Source organism: Portunus trituberculatus, chromosome 42, assembly GCF_017591435.1.
Source record: "Portunus trituberculatus isolate SZX2019 chromosome 42, ASM1759143v1, whole genome shotgun sequence".
Classification (NCBI taxonomy): Eukaryota; Metazoa; Arthropoda; class Malacostraca; order Decapoda; family Portunidae; genus Portunus; species Portunus trituberculatus.
In genome coordinates, this window is record NC_059296.1 from 22,440,896 (window position 1) to 22,455,875 (window position 14,980).

Consider the following 14,980-nt stretch of genomic DNA (forward strand, 5'->3'; position numbering starts at 1 on the left):
ACCTGTGGAACCAAAGTATTGCTTAGTCCACTTCCAAAAATTTACTCTGCTTGAAACAGAGAATCACTAGATGGTATTACATCATGTGCAAGTTAAGTTTGGTTTCCTATTATACTATGAAGGTTATGTTTTATAGCTACATATGTCTTACCAAATTTTAGATATAACTATTTATTTATTTGTTTATTTATTTTTGTTTTAGATTTAAAAATTAAAGCAAGAAAAGTCTGAACTCTCTGTGGTGACCATGAATGAGTAACTTTACTGAGCAACTGAAATGTATGTTGTCTGGCAGAAATGGGTGTGCAACCTCTGAGGACCTATTCTGGAAGTTAGATGCCTTACAGTCTTTCATTCGAGACCTTCATTGGCCAGATCATGATTTTGCCAAACATCTTGAACAAAGGTTAAAGGTATGAGATGCTCCTAGTGTTATTATCTATATTGTAATTTGAAGCTTTATGCTAAGATATATTATTTTGTTTATCTTTAAACTCTCATTTTTAGTCTAATATCCATACTTTTTAGCTATAAACTATCCCATTCTTTCCACAGTTGATGGCATGTGATATGATTGAGTCCTGTATTACAAGGACAGATCAAGCCTTCCAACAATGGTTAAAAAAGGGCACCGGCTTTGTCTCCACAGACTACGTGCTCCCATCTGAAATGTGTGCCATGGTCAATGTTATTCTTGATGCCAAAAATCAGTCTTTCAAACTTTGTGCTGTGGATGGAGTTGATGTGGTAAGGAATTTCATTTGTATGTTTCCTTACTTTGGTCTGTAATAAGTATTTATTTATTTTCTATTTGTTTGTTTATATTATATTCATATATATAATTCACTCAATCATTTATCCATTTTTATTCATCTACTTATTTCTTGTAATCAAATCATACTTGAAATCTAGTATCTTTGGTAAAAGGAAGTGAAAGTTTATGAGGCTAAATCAAAATGTTGTTAGAAATTTTCAAATAATAATTTATTTAACTGAAGTGAGCAAACAGAAAGCACTTATTTTTCATTGTAGTTACCATCCTTCTCAATACACTTTTCTATATGTGTCTGCCTATTTAAGCCTTTTCTGAAGATCTCATCAACTTTCTTTTAAAACTGCATTTTCATTGCATATTTTTGTTTACTATTTTTTCATACTTAAAAAAAATGTTTTTGCTACTTAGCCGTTTCACATAACATAGGAATAGAGTGGAACACGGGTTACCTGACCGTGGATTGTAGTCAACCCCAACCCGAGGGTTGTGGGGGAGAAGGTAAAGAAAATGGGAGTTGTCCCTCTCCCCCACAACCCACTCCTCTCAGCCCACCAACTCCATTCCTTCATCAGGAGTCAGAGCAGTGGGGAGGTAGGGCAGGCATGTGTTGTGTGAAACAGGTAAGTAGCGAAAACATTTTTTAAGTATGAAAAAATAGTTTATCGCTACCCTGTTTCACATAACATAGGAATATAACGGAATTCCACATTAAGTGGACGAGGGTGCTCTGAGGCAGAGGAGTGGCATCACCTGATAATCAAGGAGAACAGTATAGAAGATAAAACTCCTAGAACTAACTCCGTAAAATCCATCAGTGGGTGAAGTGTGGGACTGGTCTTGGGCACCGGAATAGTCACCTTGAGGTTGGAAGATTGGGAGCAAGGTTAGAGCACAAAGTTGCCAACCCTGCCACATGTCTCAGGAGAGGGGCACGACAGCAATCTCACCCGGTCTTCCAGGAACGTAGGTGATGCTGAAGTTGTCACAAGGCAGGAGGGCAGGGCCTGTGACTGTGCCAATGCACAATGTCACCAGCTGCCACAATAGGACCCAGAGAATAGGTATCCCCATCTATTCTCTCCAAGTCCTTCAGGAGTCTTCCAGGAGGCTGCTTCCAGGATGGCCGTAAATGAATGCTTCCGGGAGAGGTTGAGCGAGGTTGCAATTCCACGAATGTCATGAGCCCTTACTTTTAGTGGTTGCTGAAGTTCCTCTGGAAAGAACTCATGAGCCGGGAGGATGATTTCTTTGAGAAGAAATGACAAGGCATTCTTAGAAGAGGCTTGGCAGTATTTGATGGTGAGATGAACAAGTTTCTGGGTTTGTGTGAGAAGTTTTTCGACCTCTCCAGCATGTATGTAAGGGCTTGTACTGGACAGAGGAGACGTTCTTGATCATCGCGACCCACCAAGGGTGTGAGACTTTTCAACTGAAACTCTCTAGGGAGATGGTTAAAGGCTCTCTCTGTCTTTGCAAGGAACTCTGGCAGATAGGAGATGATAAGATCCTCACCTTGCGAGGACAGAGCTTGTAGTTCGCTAACCCTTTTGGCAGTGGCCAGGGAAAAGAGGAAGAGTGTCTTCTTTGTGAGATTCCTAAAGGAGGCAGAATTCATTGGTTCAAAAGGTGGTCGAGAGAGTGCCCTCAAAACGACATCCAGATTCCATGAAGGAGGTCTCATTGACCGGCTGGGTGCCTGTCTCTCAACTGATCTGACCAGATTGCGAAGTACTAGGTCCTGCAAGAGGTCAAAGCCTTTAAGGCCTATAACCTTTAATAGCAGAAGCTGAAAGCTGGCAAGACTGGTGGAGAAAAAGAATGAAATCCGCGAACTTCTGACTGGAAGGGCATGACACTGAATGGCTTGTGTCCAAACACCACTGTCGATATTTCTTCCACTTGGATTGATAGTTCAGTGTCGTGGAATCCGTTCTAGACTCCGCCATTGCTTGCAAAACTCCTCGGGAATACCCCCGAAATTGGAGGAGTCGCTTGACAGTCTCCACCCTACTAACTGTAGTGCATGGAGATTGAGGTGTAACCGATGGAAGTGTGGTTGTCGTAGAAGGTCCTTCCTGAACGGTTGTCTGCGTGGAGATGCTATTGCCATACCCACCAGATCTGGGAACCATTCCCTTTGAGGCCAGAAAGAGGCGATCAATGTCAACTTGGTTCTCTTTGATGAACGGAGCTTGTTGATGACCTTTCTCATGATGGCGAATGGTGGAAATGCATACATCTCCTTGTCATCCCAGGTAAAAAGGAAGGCATCTGTTGCCACCGCTGTTGGATCTGGGAAGGGGGAGACAAAGTTGGGCAGTCTGCTGTTCAGCTGTGTAGCAAACAGGTCTAGGAGAGGGTAGCCCCAAAGTTACCACAAGTCGGCAGAAACCTGGTGGTGCAACGTCCATTCTGTTGGCAACACTTGGTTCTTTCTGCTGAGGCCGTCCGCTGTTCTGACCTCGAATGAACCGAGTCAGTATGGTGACCGAATTGTCCTCTGCCCACTGGAGGGTCTGCAGGGCCTCTCGGTTGAGGGTGGTCGATCTCGTGCCGCCTGCCTTCTGTAAGTAGGCCACTGCCGTCTGACATCACGGCTACAGTCTTCCCTCGTAGGTGTGACTCGAAGGTCTGAAGCCCCAGTCTGACAGCCCTTAATTCTAAGAGGGAGATTTGTTCCTAAAGGTCCCTTCTTGACCATGGCCACTGTGTTCTACATCGAGAAGAGAGGCTCCCCAACCCTCCAAAGAAGCATCTGCGTATAGGAGAAGATCTGGGTTGGGAGTCCGCAAGGACTGGCCTCGCAGAAGATTGGAGGGGGTTGACCACCACTGGAGGTTCTGCCGAACTTCCTGGGAGATGTGAACTGGAAATTCGGTACAGTAATGTTGTCTGTCTCAGTGGCCCAAGAGCTGGAACTGAAGACTTCTCATTCTCCTTCAACCCCCTGGTACCAGATGGATGAGAGATGAAAGGTGGCCCAGGAGGGTGAGCCAGTCCTGTGCTGGGGGAACTTCTTGAGAAAGAAAGTCCTCTATGAGGTTTAAAAGGTTGTCTATCCTCCTCTGTGAGGGGAATGCCACTAGGGTTCTTGAGTGGATCTCCATCCCAAGGAAGGTGATAGCTTGTCTGGGTGTAAGGTTGGACTTCTCCCAGTTGACGATGATGTTGAGGGAAGTAGAGAGAGTCTGCTCCCTCCCTTTGCCATACTTCCCAACTGTGAGCAAGGGAACCAGCTACAGGAACGGTCGAGGCAAGTCGGTCCTACTTCCGAAAAACCGCCTTGGAAGGGGCGGAAGAACGAGAGAGTCATAAGTGTCCGCCTCAACCTTAAGGCTTCTTCTTTGGAGGAGGCTAGCACTAGCCAGTCGTCCAGGTAGTGCAGAACCATTGCAGGAAGAGCCATAACTCTGGTGAAGACCTGAGGGGCTGTGGACAAGCTGAAACAAAGAACCTTGAATTGCAATGGTCGTTGTCCCCACACAAACTGAAGGAACAATCTGCTGTCTGGGTGGACAGGGATCTGAAAGTAGGCTTCCTTCAAATCCAGAGACATCATCCAATATCCTTGCTGGATGGCCATCATGACGGATGTATTGGTTTCCATCTGAAATGGTGTCGTGAAGATGAAGCGGTTTTGGAACTACAAACATCCTGCTGTAGAAGCCTGGATCGTGTGGTGCTGGCTCCATGCACCCTTTCTGAAGGAGGGTGTGAAGTTCTTCTTGTAGCGCTCTCCCCTTCCTGGAGTCGGGAGCATAGCTTTCGAAGGCCCTCGGGAAGGTTGAAAGCGGTGGACGACGAGAGAAGGGAATGTGGTAGCCGTGCCGAAGGACGTTGACTACCCACAAGTCTGCTCCCTCCCTTTGCCATACTTCCCAACTGTGACCAAGGGAACCAGCTACAGGAACGGTCGAGGCAAGTGGGACCTACTTCCGAAAAACCGCCTTGGAAGGGGCGGAAGAACGACGACTTTTCGGCATAAGTCGGGAGGAGCTAGTCTTCTTGAAAGGTTGGGTATTGGCTTGGGGTTGAGGGCATTTGAAACCCGAAGTAGAGGGCTTGGAATAGGGCCGAGATGAAGATGACGAAGAAGGGGTGTAAGGAGGCTTCCTCTTAAGGGCGGCGACTGTCGCTTCTTGTAGCTTCCTGGTTGAGAAAAGGTCCGATTGTCTACGGGCTTGATCAACTTTCTCCTCAACAAAAAGAGTGGGGTCGTCCAAAGGAGACAGCATCAGATCCAGTTTGTCAGTAGTGTCAAAGCTTTCACTCACGGTCGGTTTGCTCCCAAAGACGAGATTACGTTATCCCTGTCTCAAGAGTTTTAAGGGTCTGGATATTAAGAGAAAATCTCACCCTCCCCAGCCGTCCGTGGCCTCTACTCACTGCACAACACAATTATAACTCTGCTTACCTCCAACAGTCTCCCAAAGCTTCACTCTGGTGTTATGATCAGTTACATGAATAATTGAAATAATTCAAAGCAAGACATAAATAAACATAGGTATATTACATGCATGAAATAATACAAAAATAACATATCAATGGTAAACATACAAATCATAGAAAAATATTAATTTCATAAGAATTAACCTTGGGGACAACACTACTCCAGATCAAGGGTCCCCACAAATCTCAGCTGATATAAGATCCAAGGCCACAGTTAGACACATGGATTGCAATCAGTCAATACTCTCACAATTAATCATTAACTCCACATATCAAGAAATGCCGTAGAAACATCCCATCTACGCTCCTAATTCAACACAGTATGAGCAAAAGCAAAATATCCTCAAAATCATGCTCCACCACACACCTCACCGGTGCTCTTCCTCAGTTGACGCCACGACCTCCTAAAGACTCGTCACCAACAAGAAAACACCACACAACCCATGACAAGTCTCCAAGATCCACTTATAGACAGTCATCACTACCACTATACGGTCCTTCCTGCTCAAAAGCCACTCCACATCACCACTTGTTTTCACCACAGGTGGTCTTGCCAGACCTTATAAACACCACAAAAATCTCACAGATAACACCACCAACCTTTAGGACTGGAGCACAAATAACCAACACACTTTATACCCATGACATCACCACAAAATTTCTCCAACATCATCAAAACATCCATCCCAGGAGATGCCTGTTGAGGAAGAGATCAAAGATCAACTAAAGGAGCGCGGGCTCTCACAATGCAACGGGGGCAACAAAAATGCATAGCCTTACGCAAAGACATTATTCCTTATTCTACATTTAAATTCACTCATCATAAACATAATAATAATAATAATAATATATAGATAAGAAAATAAAGGAAATCAAGGCACAAACCGTAACAGTAGAGGAGAAGGATGCAGGTAAGGAGTCCAAGAGAGACTGCCTTCGAATCATTAGAATGTTGGAAAATGCTGTGGTGGAAACTTGGGCTGCTCTTTGCATCGCCAATTGCATGCTGTAGACCGCTTGGTTCATGAGGAGGTTCCTATCTGGTGCAGAGTCACTCAGCTTGAATAATCTGGAAACTGCACCAAAAATCCAGAACTGAAAATTCTGGATTGAACGTAGATATCGAAGGGCTTCCTCCAATTGTGCTAAATCCTTGATGGAGATGGAAGAGCACACATCTGAAGGGTTTCTCGTTAAGAGGGAAGCAAGGAACAAATTCACTGTAGCAGTCTTGCAGTGCAGAGTGTCCTCGTCAGCCCTGTAGAAGGATTTCCCTGGTAGAGTGAAGGGAAGAGCAGAAGAGCAACCAGCTGAAATCCATTCTTAAAGTATGTGGTTAATAGACTCGGTGGACTGCCTCATAGGGCTAGACCAACGAAAGGGGCGGAGAGGACTCCTTTTCTTCCTAGCCACAAATTCCTCCTGACCGGCACCCAAGGGTTTGTCCTGGAAGGTAGGGGTAGAGCCCATGGAGTCTGGAAACTGGTTAAACACAAAGTGTGTCAGTTTGAGGAGGGCAGATTCCTCATCAGTGGTTGTTTCATCCTCTCGATGTCCGCCAGAGGACACAGGAAGTGAAGGCGAAAATGTCCGGTAAGTGTTGCCGTGCACATCTCCCATGTGGCTGACAGAAGGGGAGGGCACGTCAGTCTCTAAGGCTGGGTTCACATAGAACTATAAGGTATATGGTATATGATATTTGCTATTCGGTATACACTATACGCTATACTCTATACGGGCGTATAGGACTTGAATGCATGCCAATATGCTTATGTTTCCTACCTGAATTTAATTTTTTTTTAAATAAAACAAATTCCGTTTCAAAATAAATGATTGAAATTTGAAAATAAACTTGTATTTTTTTGCCACAAACTCTACGAAGTGAGAAAAGGCAGGGTACGATCAAATACTGACTTTTTACAATTGAAATATATACAACTACAAATGCTTTCGTTTGGGCTTCCAAAAATTAATATGATGGCATGTGCTTCGAAATTCCAATGAAATGAGTCGCAACAATCCTTGTATTTGTAACTTACCTTGCAAAAAATACAAGCTGTCACAACTAAACATGATGGTATCTGGTGGTATACGGTGCACGAAAATCGAACAAGCGCGATTCTCGCTATACTATACTATATGCATCTATACGGCATTTCGTATAGTGCCCTCCTATATGACGCGGTATTAGGCAAATCACCCTGTTCGATTCCAGCTATAAGCGTGACCTCAAAAATGTGAACCGTATACCCGTATAGTATAGTTCTATGTGAACGCAGCCTAAGGCTGGGTTTTCTGGTAAACTGTGGAATTCTCTACTTGCTTTTGTATTTCCATCCTCCTATGACTTGACCTCATTTAAGAGGAAGTTTCGAAACATTTGTTCCTTTCCTATGGCTAACTCTCTCGGACATGCATGGGGATGGTATTCTAAAGGGGCTATCACACTGGCCTATGATACGCGGAACGTGGGCCGTGGTTCTTGGTACGAAACCAGGAACACTATCAAACACAAGCTGCCCGTGTTCTTGTTATGCTAGGCAAACGGCCCACTAACCAAGACAAAGCCTAATCAAAATACACCAGAACAAAACCATGTCGCTTATACCTCAGCCTGTGCTTTGTCCTGGAACTGCATTTGCACTTCCTCTTGTTGAAGAAAAGTAAGTAAAAAAAAACTAGAGAAAAGCTGAGACGTACGCGATGGCAACTTTAGAGTCAGAGTTGGTTGATATGAGCCCAAACTATCGACATGATATATATATATATATATATATATATATATATATATATATATATATATATATATATATATATATATATATATATATATATATATATATATATATATATATATATATATATATATATATATATATATATTTACCTTTCTAAATTGATGAAATATTATTTAATATTCCAATATGAAAAATTTAGTCACATTCTTTTTAGTTCAAATGAAAGGTTTTTATTACATATATCATGTTTACTTTTCCATTGGAATAGCATACGGAGAACCGGGATGGATATGAAGCCATCCCAACTTGGTTCTGCTAATCCTGGGCAAGTTCCAGCTATCTAGAGCGGATGTTCCTGGTTCTGCGTATCATAAGCCAGTGTGATAGGGCCTTAAGGGCACTCTCTCTCTCTCTCTCTCTCTCTCTCTCTCTCTCTCTCTCTCTCTCTCTCTCTCTCTCTCTCTCTCTCTCTCTCTCTCTCTCTCTCTCTCTCTCTCTCTCTCTCTCTCTGTTGCCCTTGGCCAGCTATCCTCTCCTACATAAATATATATACAGTGGCACCTCAGGATATGAGCGTCTCCATTTACAAGCAAATCAGGTTACAACCACAAAATACTAAAAAAAATTTGCCTCAGTATACAAGCATTTCCTCATGTTATGAGCAAATGAGCATGTGGTTAATCAACATGGTTCCTACCACTGCTTTGATAAACCTCCACACACTCTTATAAACCTTTCCTGTACTCTTAAACACTTATAGACCTCTTTTACTCTTAAATTTTTATTGAAACACCTTTTAAGGATACATTGCCAATTTTACTCTTGTGTGGAACATAAGAATGTGTGACAGAAGAAACTAGAAGGACAAGAGGACATGAAAAGAATATCAGGATGAGGCAGTGTGTGAAGGATATTGAAAAATACAGTTTTCCACACAGAAAAGTGGAAAAATGGAATGCATTGGAAAATGAAGTTGTTACAGCACATAATGTGCATAACTTTAGGGAAAAATTTGATAAATGGAGATATGGAGACAGGACACTATGAGCCCCGCTCGAACCCTGTACAATACAACTAGGTAAATACACACACACACACACACACACACATACTGGAGGGTTCTGGATATGAGACTAAAGAAGTGGTACCTAAGGAAAAAAGAGGAGGTTGTGGAGGAGGCAATAAATTAAGAGTGACTTGTACTAACATAGATGGGTTGCTATCAAGCATATTGGAAGTTTGGGATTATTTAAAAGAGAAAAAGCTGGATGTAATGTACATCATTGAAACAAAACTGAAAAAAGAGATCCATGTCAACTTTAAAGAGGAGGGATATAATACCTGGAGGAGGGACAGGAAGGATAAAGGGGGAGGAGGAGTGCTAATAACGGTCCGTGATAATATATGTGTGGAGGATGTGCAATATGGTGAGGACAAGGTGGAAGTAATGGGAGTAACAATCAGAACAGAAGATTTGAAGAAAAGAAAAATTATAGTTACATTAACTTCCACCAAAGACTAATACATGGGGATCACAAGAGTATAAAGATATGCAAAGAGAGGTGATAAAGTGCTTAGATAACATGATAAGAAGAGATAGAAGAATACTCTTAGTTGGAGACTTCAACTGTAAAAAAATAAACTGGAGAGAGATGGAAGTAATGGATAATGCTGGGCAGTGGAGTGAGAAAGTGTTACAGTTGACTATGGTTAATACAATGGACCAGTGGGGGAAGGAGTCAATAAGGTACATGGGGGAAGAACCATCATTACTTGACTTAGTTTTCACAAAGAAACCAGAGTCCCCTCCAATCATACAATACCTAAGTCCAATGGGGAAAAGTGATCATGTGACATTAGAGGTGCAAATGCAGGAGGAAAATGAGATTAGTTACAGAGAGGATTATAAAGGAGAGAGATTAAATTATGCAAGAGCAGATTTTGAAAAATTAAGGAGTTATTTTGCTGTTACTGAGTGGAGTAATAATATGTGCAGGAAGACTGTACAAGAGAAATATGACATTCTTACAGAAATAAAATGAAGGAGTAAATAAGTTTGTTCCTGTTTATAGAGTTTAGAAAAAAATACATGCTTGGTACAATGCTAGATGTATACAACCAAAAAAGGCAAAGGATAAAGCGTGGAAGAAACTCTTAAAGCAGGGAAATGACTATAATAGTCAGCAGTACAAAGATAATAGAAATGAATGTATTAAAGTAAGGAGAGAAGAAGAAAGAAAGTTTGAGAAGGATGTAGTGGATAAAAGCAAGGATGAACCCAAACTTTTGTACAGGTTTATAAACAGTAAAACAAAGAATAAGGAAACAATTGAAAAAATAATTAATGAAGGGAAGACATACCAAACAGAGAAGGAAATGTGTGATATAATGAATGAGAGCTTCAAAACGGTATTCACTGCAGATGATTTCACAGAACCTCATAGGACAGCCAAGGATTACAGGAGATTGCAATGCACAAACAGGATATTGGAAGATTACTGGATAAGTTGGAAGTCAGAAAAGCAATGGGGCCAGATGGTGTATCAGGCTGGGTGTTAAAAGAATGTAAAGAGCAATTATTGGATCCAATTTGGAAAATAATTAAAAGTTCAATAAATGAAGGGAAAGTTCCACTAGAGTGGAAGAGAGCCAACATAATACCGATATTTAAAGGAGGAAAGGCAACTGAACCACTAAACTACAGACCAGTGTCACTTACAAGTGTCATATGGAAGTTACGTGAAATAATTATCAAAGAAAAATGGGTTAAATTTCTAGAAAAGGAGCAAGTCATATCGAACAGACAATTTGAGTTCAGGACAGGGCAGTCATGTGTATCAAACTTGTTAAGCTTGTACTTGAGAGTTATTGCAGGACTTGAAAACAGACATGGATGGGTAGACACAGTATACCTGGACATTAAAAAGGCTTTTGAAAGTCCCGCACAGAAGACTTCTTTGGAAACTAGAGTACATACGAGGACTGAGTGGAACCTTGCTCGAATGGACAAGAGATTATTTGAAGGATAGGGAAATGAGATCTGTGATTACATACTCATCTGGGGGTAAAGTAACTAGCGGAGTGCCACAAGGGTCAGTGTTAGCCCCCATTATGTTTCAAGTTTATGTAAATGACATTCACATTGGGATAAACAGTTATATAAATTTATTCGCTGATGATACAAAGTTGCTAAGAGTTATCAAAACCAGAGAGGATTTTGTGCTGTTGCAGGAAGATTTAAACAATATCTATGAATGGAGCAAGAAGTGGAAATTAGAGTTTAACCTGTAAGAGGTCAACCACATACATGTACGTAGAGTCTTTGCTTACTATCTGTGGTCAATCACATACAAGTACGTTCGCCCCTTTCTCGGTTTCCATGCGTTTGAAATTCCCTCCACCTTCAATATTTATGTTCTTTGAAGTGTCTAGCATTTATCAGAACAGTTTTCTGCCATTCTGACATGGGTTAGTCATCCCCCTCCCCCACCTTTCCCTGCCGCCTTAGCGTGACCCCAAAAAAACGGAGCGACATTTGGTATTACTGTCATGAATGTGATGTAGCTCTATGCATTGAGCCTTGTTTTGAAGAATATCACACCCTGCTGCAATACTAAAAAGCTTAGATACTGAAAGAAAAAAATAATAAACAATATTTTGGGGTAAACTGAGCAAATTATTTTTTACATTATATCATTACAGTATTTACAAATATTTTTTTGTATTTTTCATTTCATAAAACATGGGTTGATTTATGAATATGTAACCATTATACACATGTCTCGTAGGAGAAAAATATCGATAAAACGATTAAAAAAGCCTCATTCAGAAGTTGTACGTCTGGCAGCATCACTGAGCAAGGTAAATTTAAAGCTCCAGCTGGACATTAAAAAATGGCAATTTCGAACTTTAACTCTTATTTTTACTTTTCTATGCCCATTTTGAGTTATATGGAATAAAAAAAGAAAGTGGAATTTTTGGTGACCTGGATGAGTATTCGGAGGTAAATCAGTGCAGACCTCTTATGGGTTAATGCCAAGAAATGCCACATAATGGAACTAGGAAAGAGAAAGAGAAGACCAGCATGGAACTATTTGATGTGGGAGGAGCATATTATGAAGACTAAAGAGGAAAAAGATCTTGGAGTGATCATACAAGAAAATCTGAGCCCTGATAAACACATAAGCAAGATATTTGGACTATCATATAAGATGTTTAATATGAGTGGCATTTCATTACATGGATAAAGATATGATGAAAAAAAGCATCACAAGCATGATACGCCCAAGGCTGGAATATGCAGCAGTGGTATAGTCTCCGAGCTCTAAAAAGGATATAAGAAAATTGGAAAGGATACAGAAGATTGCTACTAAGATGGTGCCGGAATTAAAGGACCTTACATACGAAGAACGACTGAAGGAAATGGGACTGCCAACCTTACAAGCTAGAAGAGAATGGGGGGATCTAATAACAATGTATAAGATAGTAAATGATATTGAAAAAATAAACAAAGAAGACCTGGTGCTTTTGACGGAAGAAGATGGAAGGACAAGAGGACATGAAAAGATCAGGATAAGGCAGTGTGTGAAGGATATTGGAAAATACAGTTTTCCACACAGAACAGTGGAAAAATGGAATGCATTGGATAATGGAATTGTTACAGCACATAGTGTACATAACTTTAAAGAAAAACTAGATAAATGGAGATATGGAGATAGGACACTATGAGCCCTGCTCGAACCCTGTACAATATAACTAGGTAAATACACACACACACACACACAAACAGTGGAAAAATGGAATGCATTGGATAATGGAATTGTTACAGCACATAGTGTGCATAACTTTAAAGAAAACTAGATAAATGGAGATGTGGAGACAAGACACTATGAGTCCCACTCAAACCATGTACAATACAACTAGGTAAATGCAACTAGGTAAATTCATACACACACACACACACTCATACACACAAAGAGCAACCAAAATTGTTCTACAGATTCATCAACAGAAAAACAAGACAAAAAGAAACAATAGAAAGGTTAAAAGGAGAAAATAGGATGGTGGAAGACCCAAAAAGTATGGCAGAACTGTTACATAACAAGTTTCAGGAGGTCTTTACTAAGGAATCCAAATTTGAAAGGCCACAGGGTAATAGAGAGACCATCTATATGAAAAAGATTAAAATAACCAAGCTTGAAATAAAAGAGTTAATGAAGGAACTGGATAAAAAAAAGGCAATGGGACCGGATGAAGTCTCAGGCAGAGTACTGAAAGAATGTAGGGAAGAACTAGCAAGTCCTATATACATCATCAAATGCTCAATAGAAAATGGAACAGTACCAGTAGAATGGAAAAGAACTGAGGTGGTTCCTATATATAAGAGCGTAAGGAAGGAAGAACCTTTAAATTACAGATCGGTATCACTAACTAGTGTAATATGTAAGATGTGTGAAAGAGTAATAAAGAAACAATGGATTGAGTTCCTTGAAGACAACAAATTATTATCAAATAGCCAATTTGGTTTTAGAAAAGGTCGGTCGTGTGTAACAAATCTACTGAGTTTCTAGAATAATTGACAGAGTACAAAAGAGAGAGGGATGGGTTGATTGTATTTATTTGGATTTAATTCTTCCCAACAATTTTTTTGTTAAAAATGTTTCTTTTTCAGACAATTTTTTTAAAATTTTGGTTCTATATTGTATTTTTCATGCTGCTTATGAAAACAGCTTGTAATTACTGTTTTTCCCCATTTTTGTGGTTAACTTTTTATTTTGAAAATACCTTTGTAGACATATATGAGTTAACTCATCTTCCCATAAACTCCAAGCTCTCCCCTCACCTCCCTTCTCCTCCTCCTCCTCACTTGTCGAGAAATATTCATCAGAAGTATTTAAGCTTCTGAGGGAAGGTTCATATTCGCTATCTTCCTCAGAACTAGACATTTTGGTGTGTAAATTATTTGAAAAGGGTACAAAAAATGAGTGGTAATGAGGATGAAAACAACATCCATGCGACGACAGCAAGTCTAGTAAGAGCATCCTTGAAAACCCACCGCTCCACCCTGTCGCCTCTGCCAGGCGTACGATTTGACGAGAATACTCGTTTCACACGTAGAATGGCTTAGAAAGACTCAGAATCGACGAGTATATACGTCTGTAGCTGGTTTTTGAAGGTCAGGTTTTAGACGAGTATACTCGTCGACGACTGAAAACGAAACATTTAGCGAAAACGAATATATACGTCTGTAGCTGGTTTTTGAAGGTAAAATTTTAGACGAGTATACTCGTCGATGACTGAAAACGGAACATTTAGTGAAAACGAGTATACTCGTTTCTGCCGAGGAAGGAGTTAAAAAAGGCATTTGATAAAGTGCCACATGCAAGATTACTGTGGAAGTTAAAGGAGAAGGGTGGCTTAAAAGGAAGCACATTGAGATGGATGAAAAATTATTTGAGGGGGAGAGAAATAAGGTCTGTAGTCAAAGATATGAAGTCCAAGTGTAGAGCAGTAGAAAGCGGAGTGCCACACGGGTCAGTATTGGCGTCAATACATTTTCTCATATATATAAATGATATGCCAGAAGGAGTGATCAGCTACATAAATCTGTTCGCGGACGATGCAAAACTGTACAGAGTTATAAAGCAAAAAGAGGATTGTCAAATACTGCAGGAAGACCTAAATAAGATCTGGTAATGGAGTAAAAAGTGGGAAATGGAATTCAATGTGGACAAAAGCCATGTCATGGAAATGGGAAAGAGTGAAAGACAACCAGTGGGTATCTATAAGATGGGAGATGGAGTAGAACTGGAGAAAGTAAAAAAGGAAAAGGATTTGGGAGAGACGATGGAAGAAAATAATCAACCGGTAAGCCATATTAATAGAAATTTCAGAGAGACATATAATTTGCTAAGGAATATTGAATTAGCATTTCACTACATGGACAAAGAAATGATGAAGAAATTGATAAGTACTATAATAAGACCCAGATTGGAATATGCAGGAGTAGTGTGGACCC

The 14,980-nt window shown here is 40.6% G+C and overlaps 1 protein-coding gene across 19 annotated transcripts in view; it reads left to right on the forward strand.

Annotated features, from left to right (window-relative positions):
* The window catches only part of LOC123517573 (calcium-dependent secretion activator-like), a 1,686,808-nt gene that overhangs the window by 1,310,102 nt on the left and 361,726 nt on the right, over positions 1 to 14,980 (forward strand). For all 19 annotated transcript variants that reach the window (XM_045277817.1, XM_045277814.1, XM_045277824.1 and 16 more), the window contains 2 exons: positions 296 to 413; positions 556 to 747. In XM_045277817.1, the coding sequence (XP_045133752.1) occupies positions 296 to 413; positions 556 to 747 (310 nt within the window). The remainder of the gene's footprint in view (positions 1 to 295; positions 414 to 555; positions 748 to 14,980) is intronic.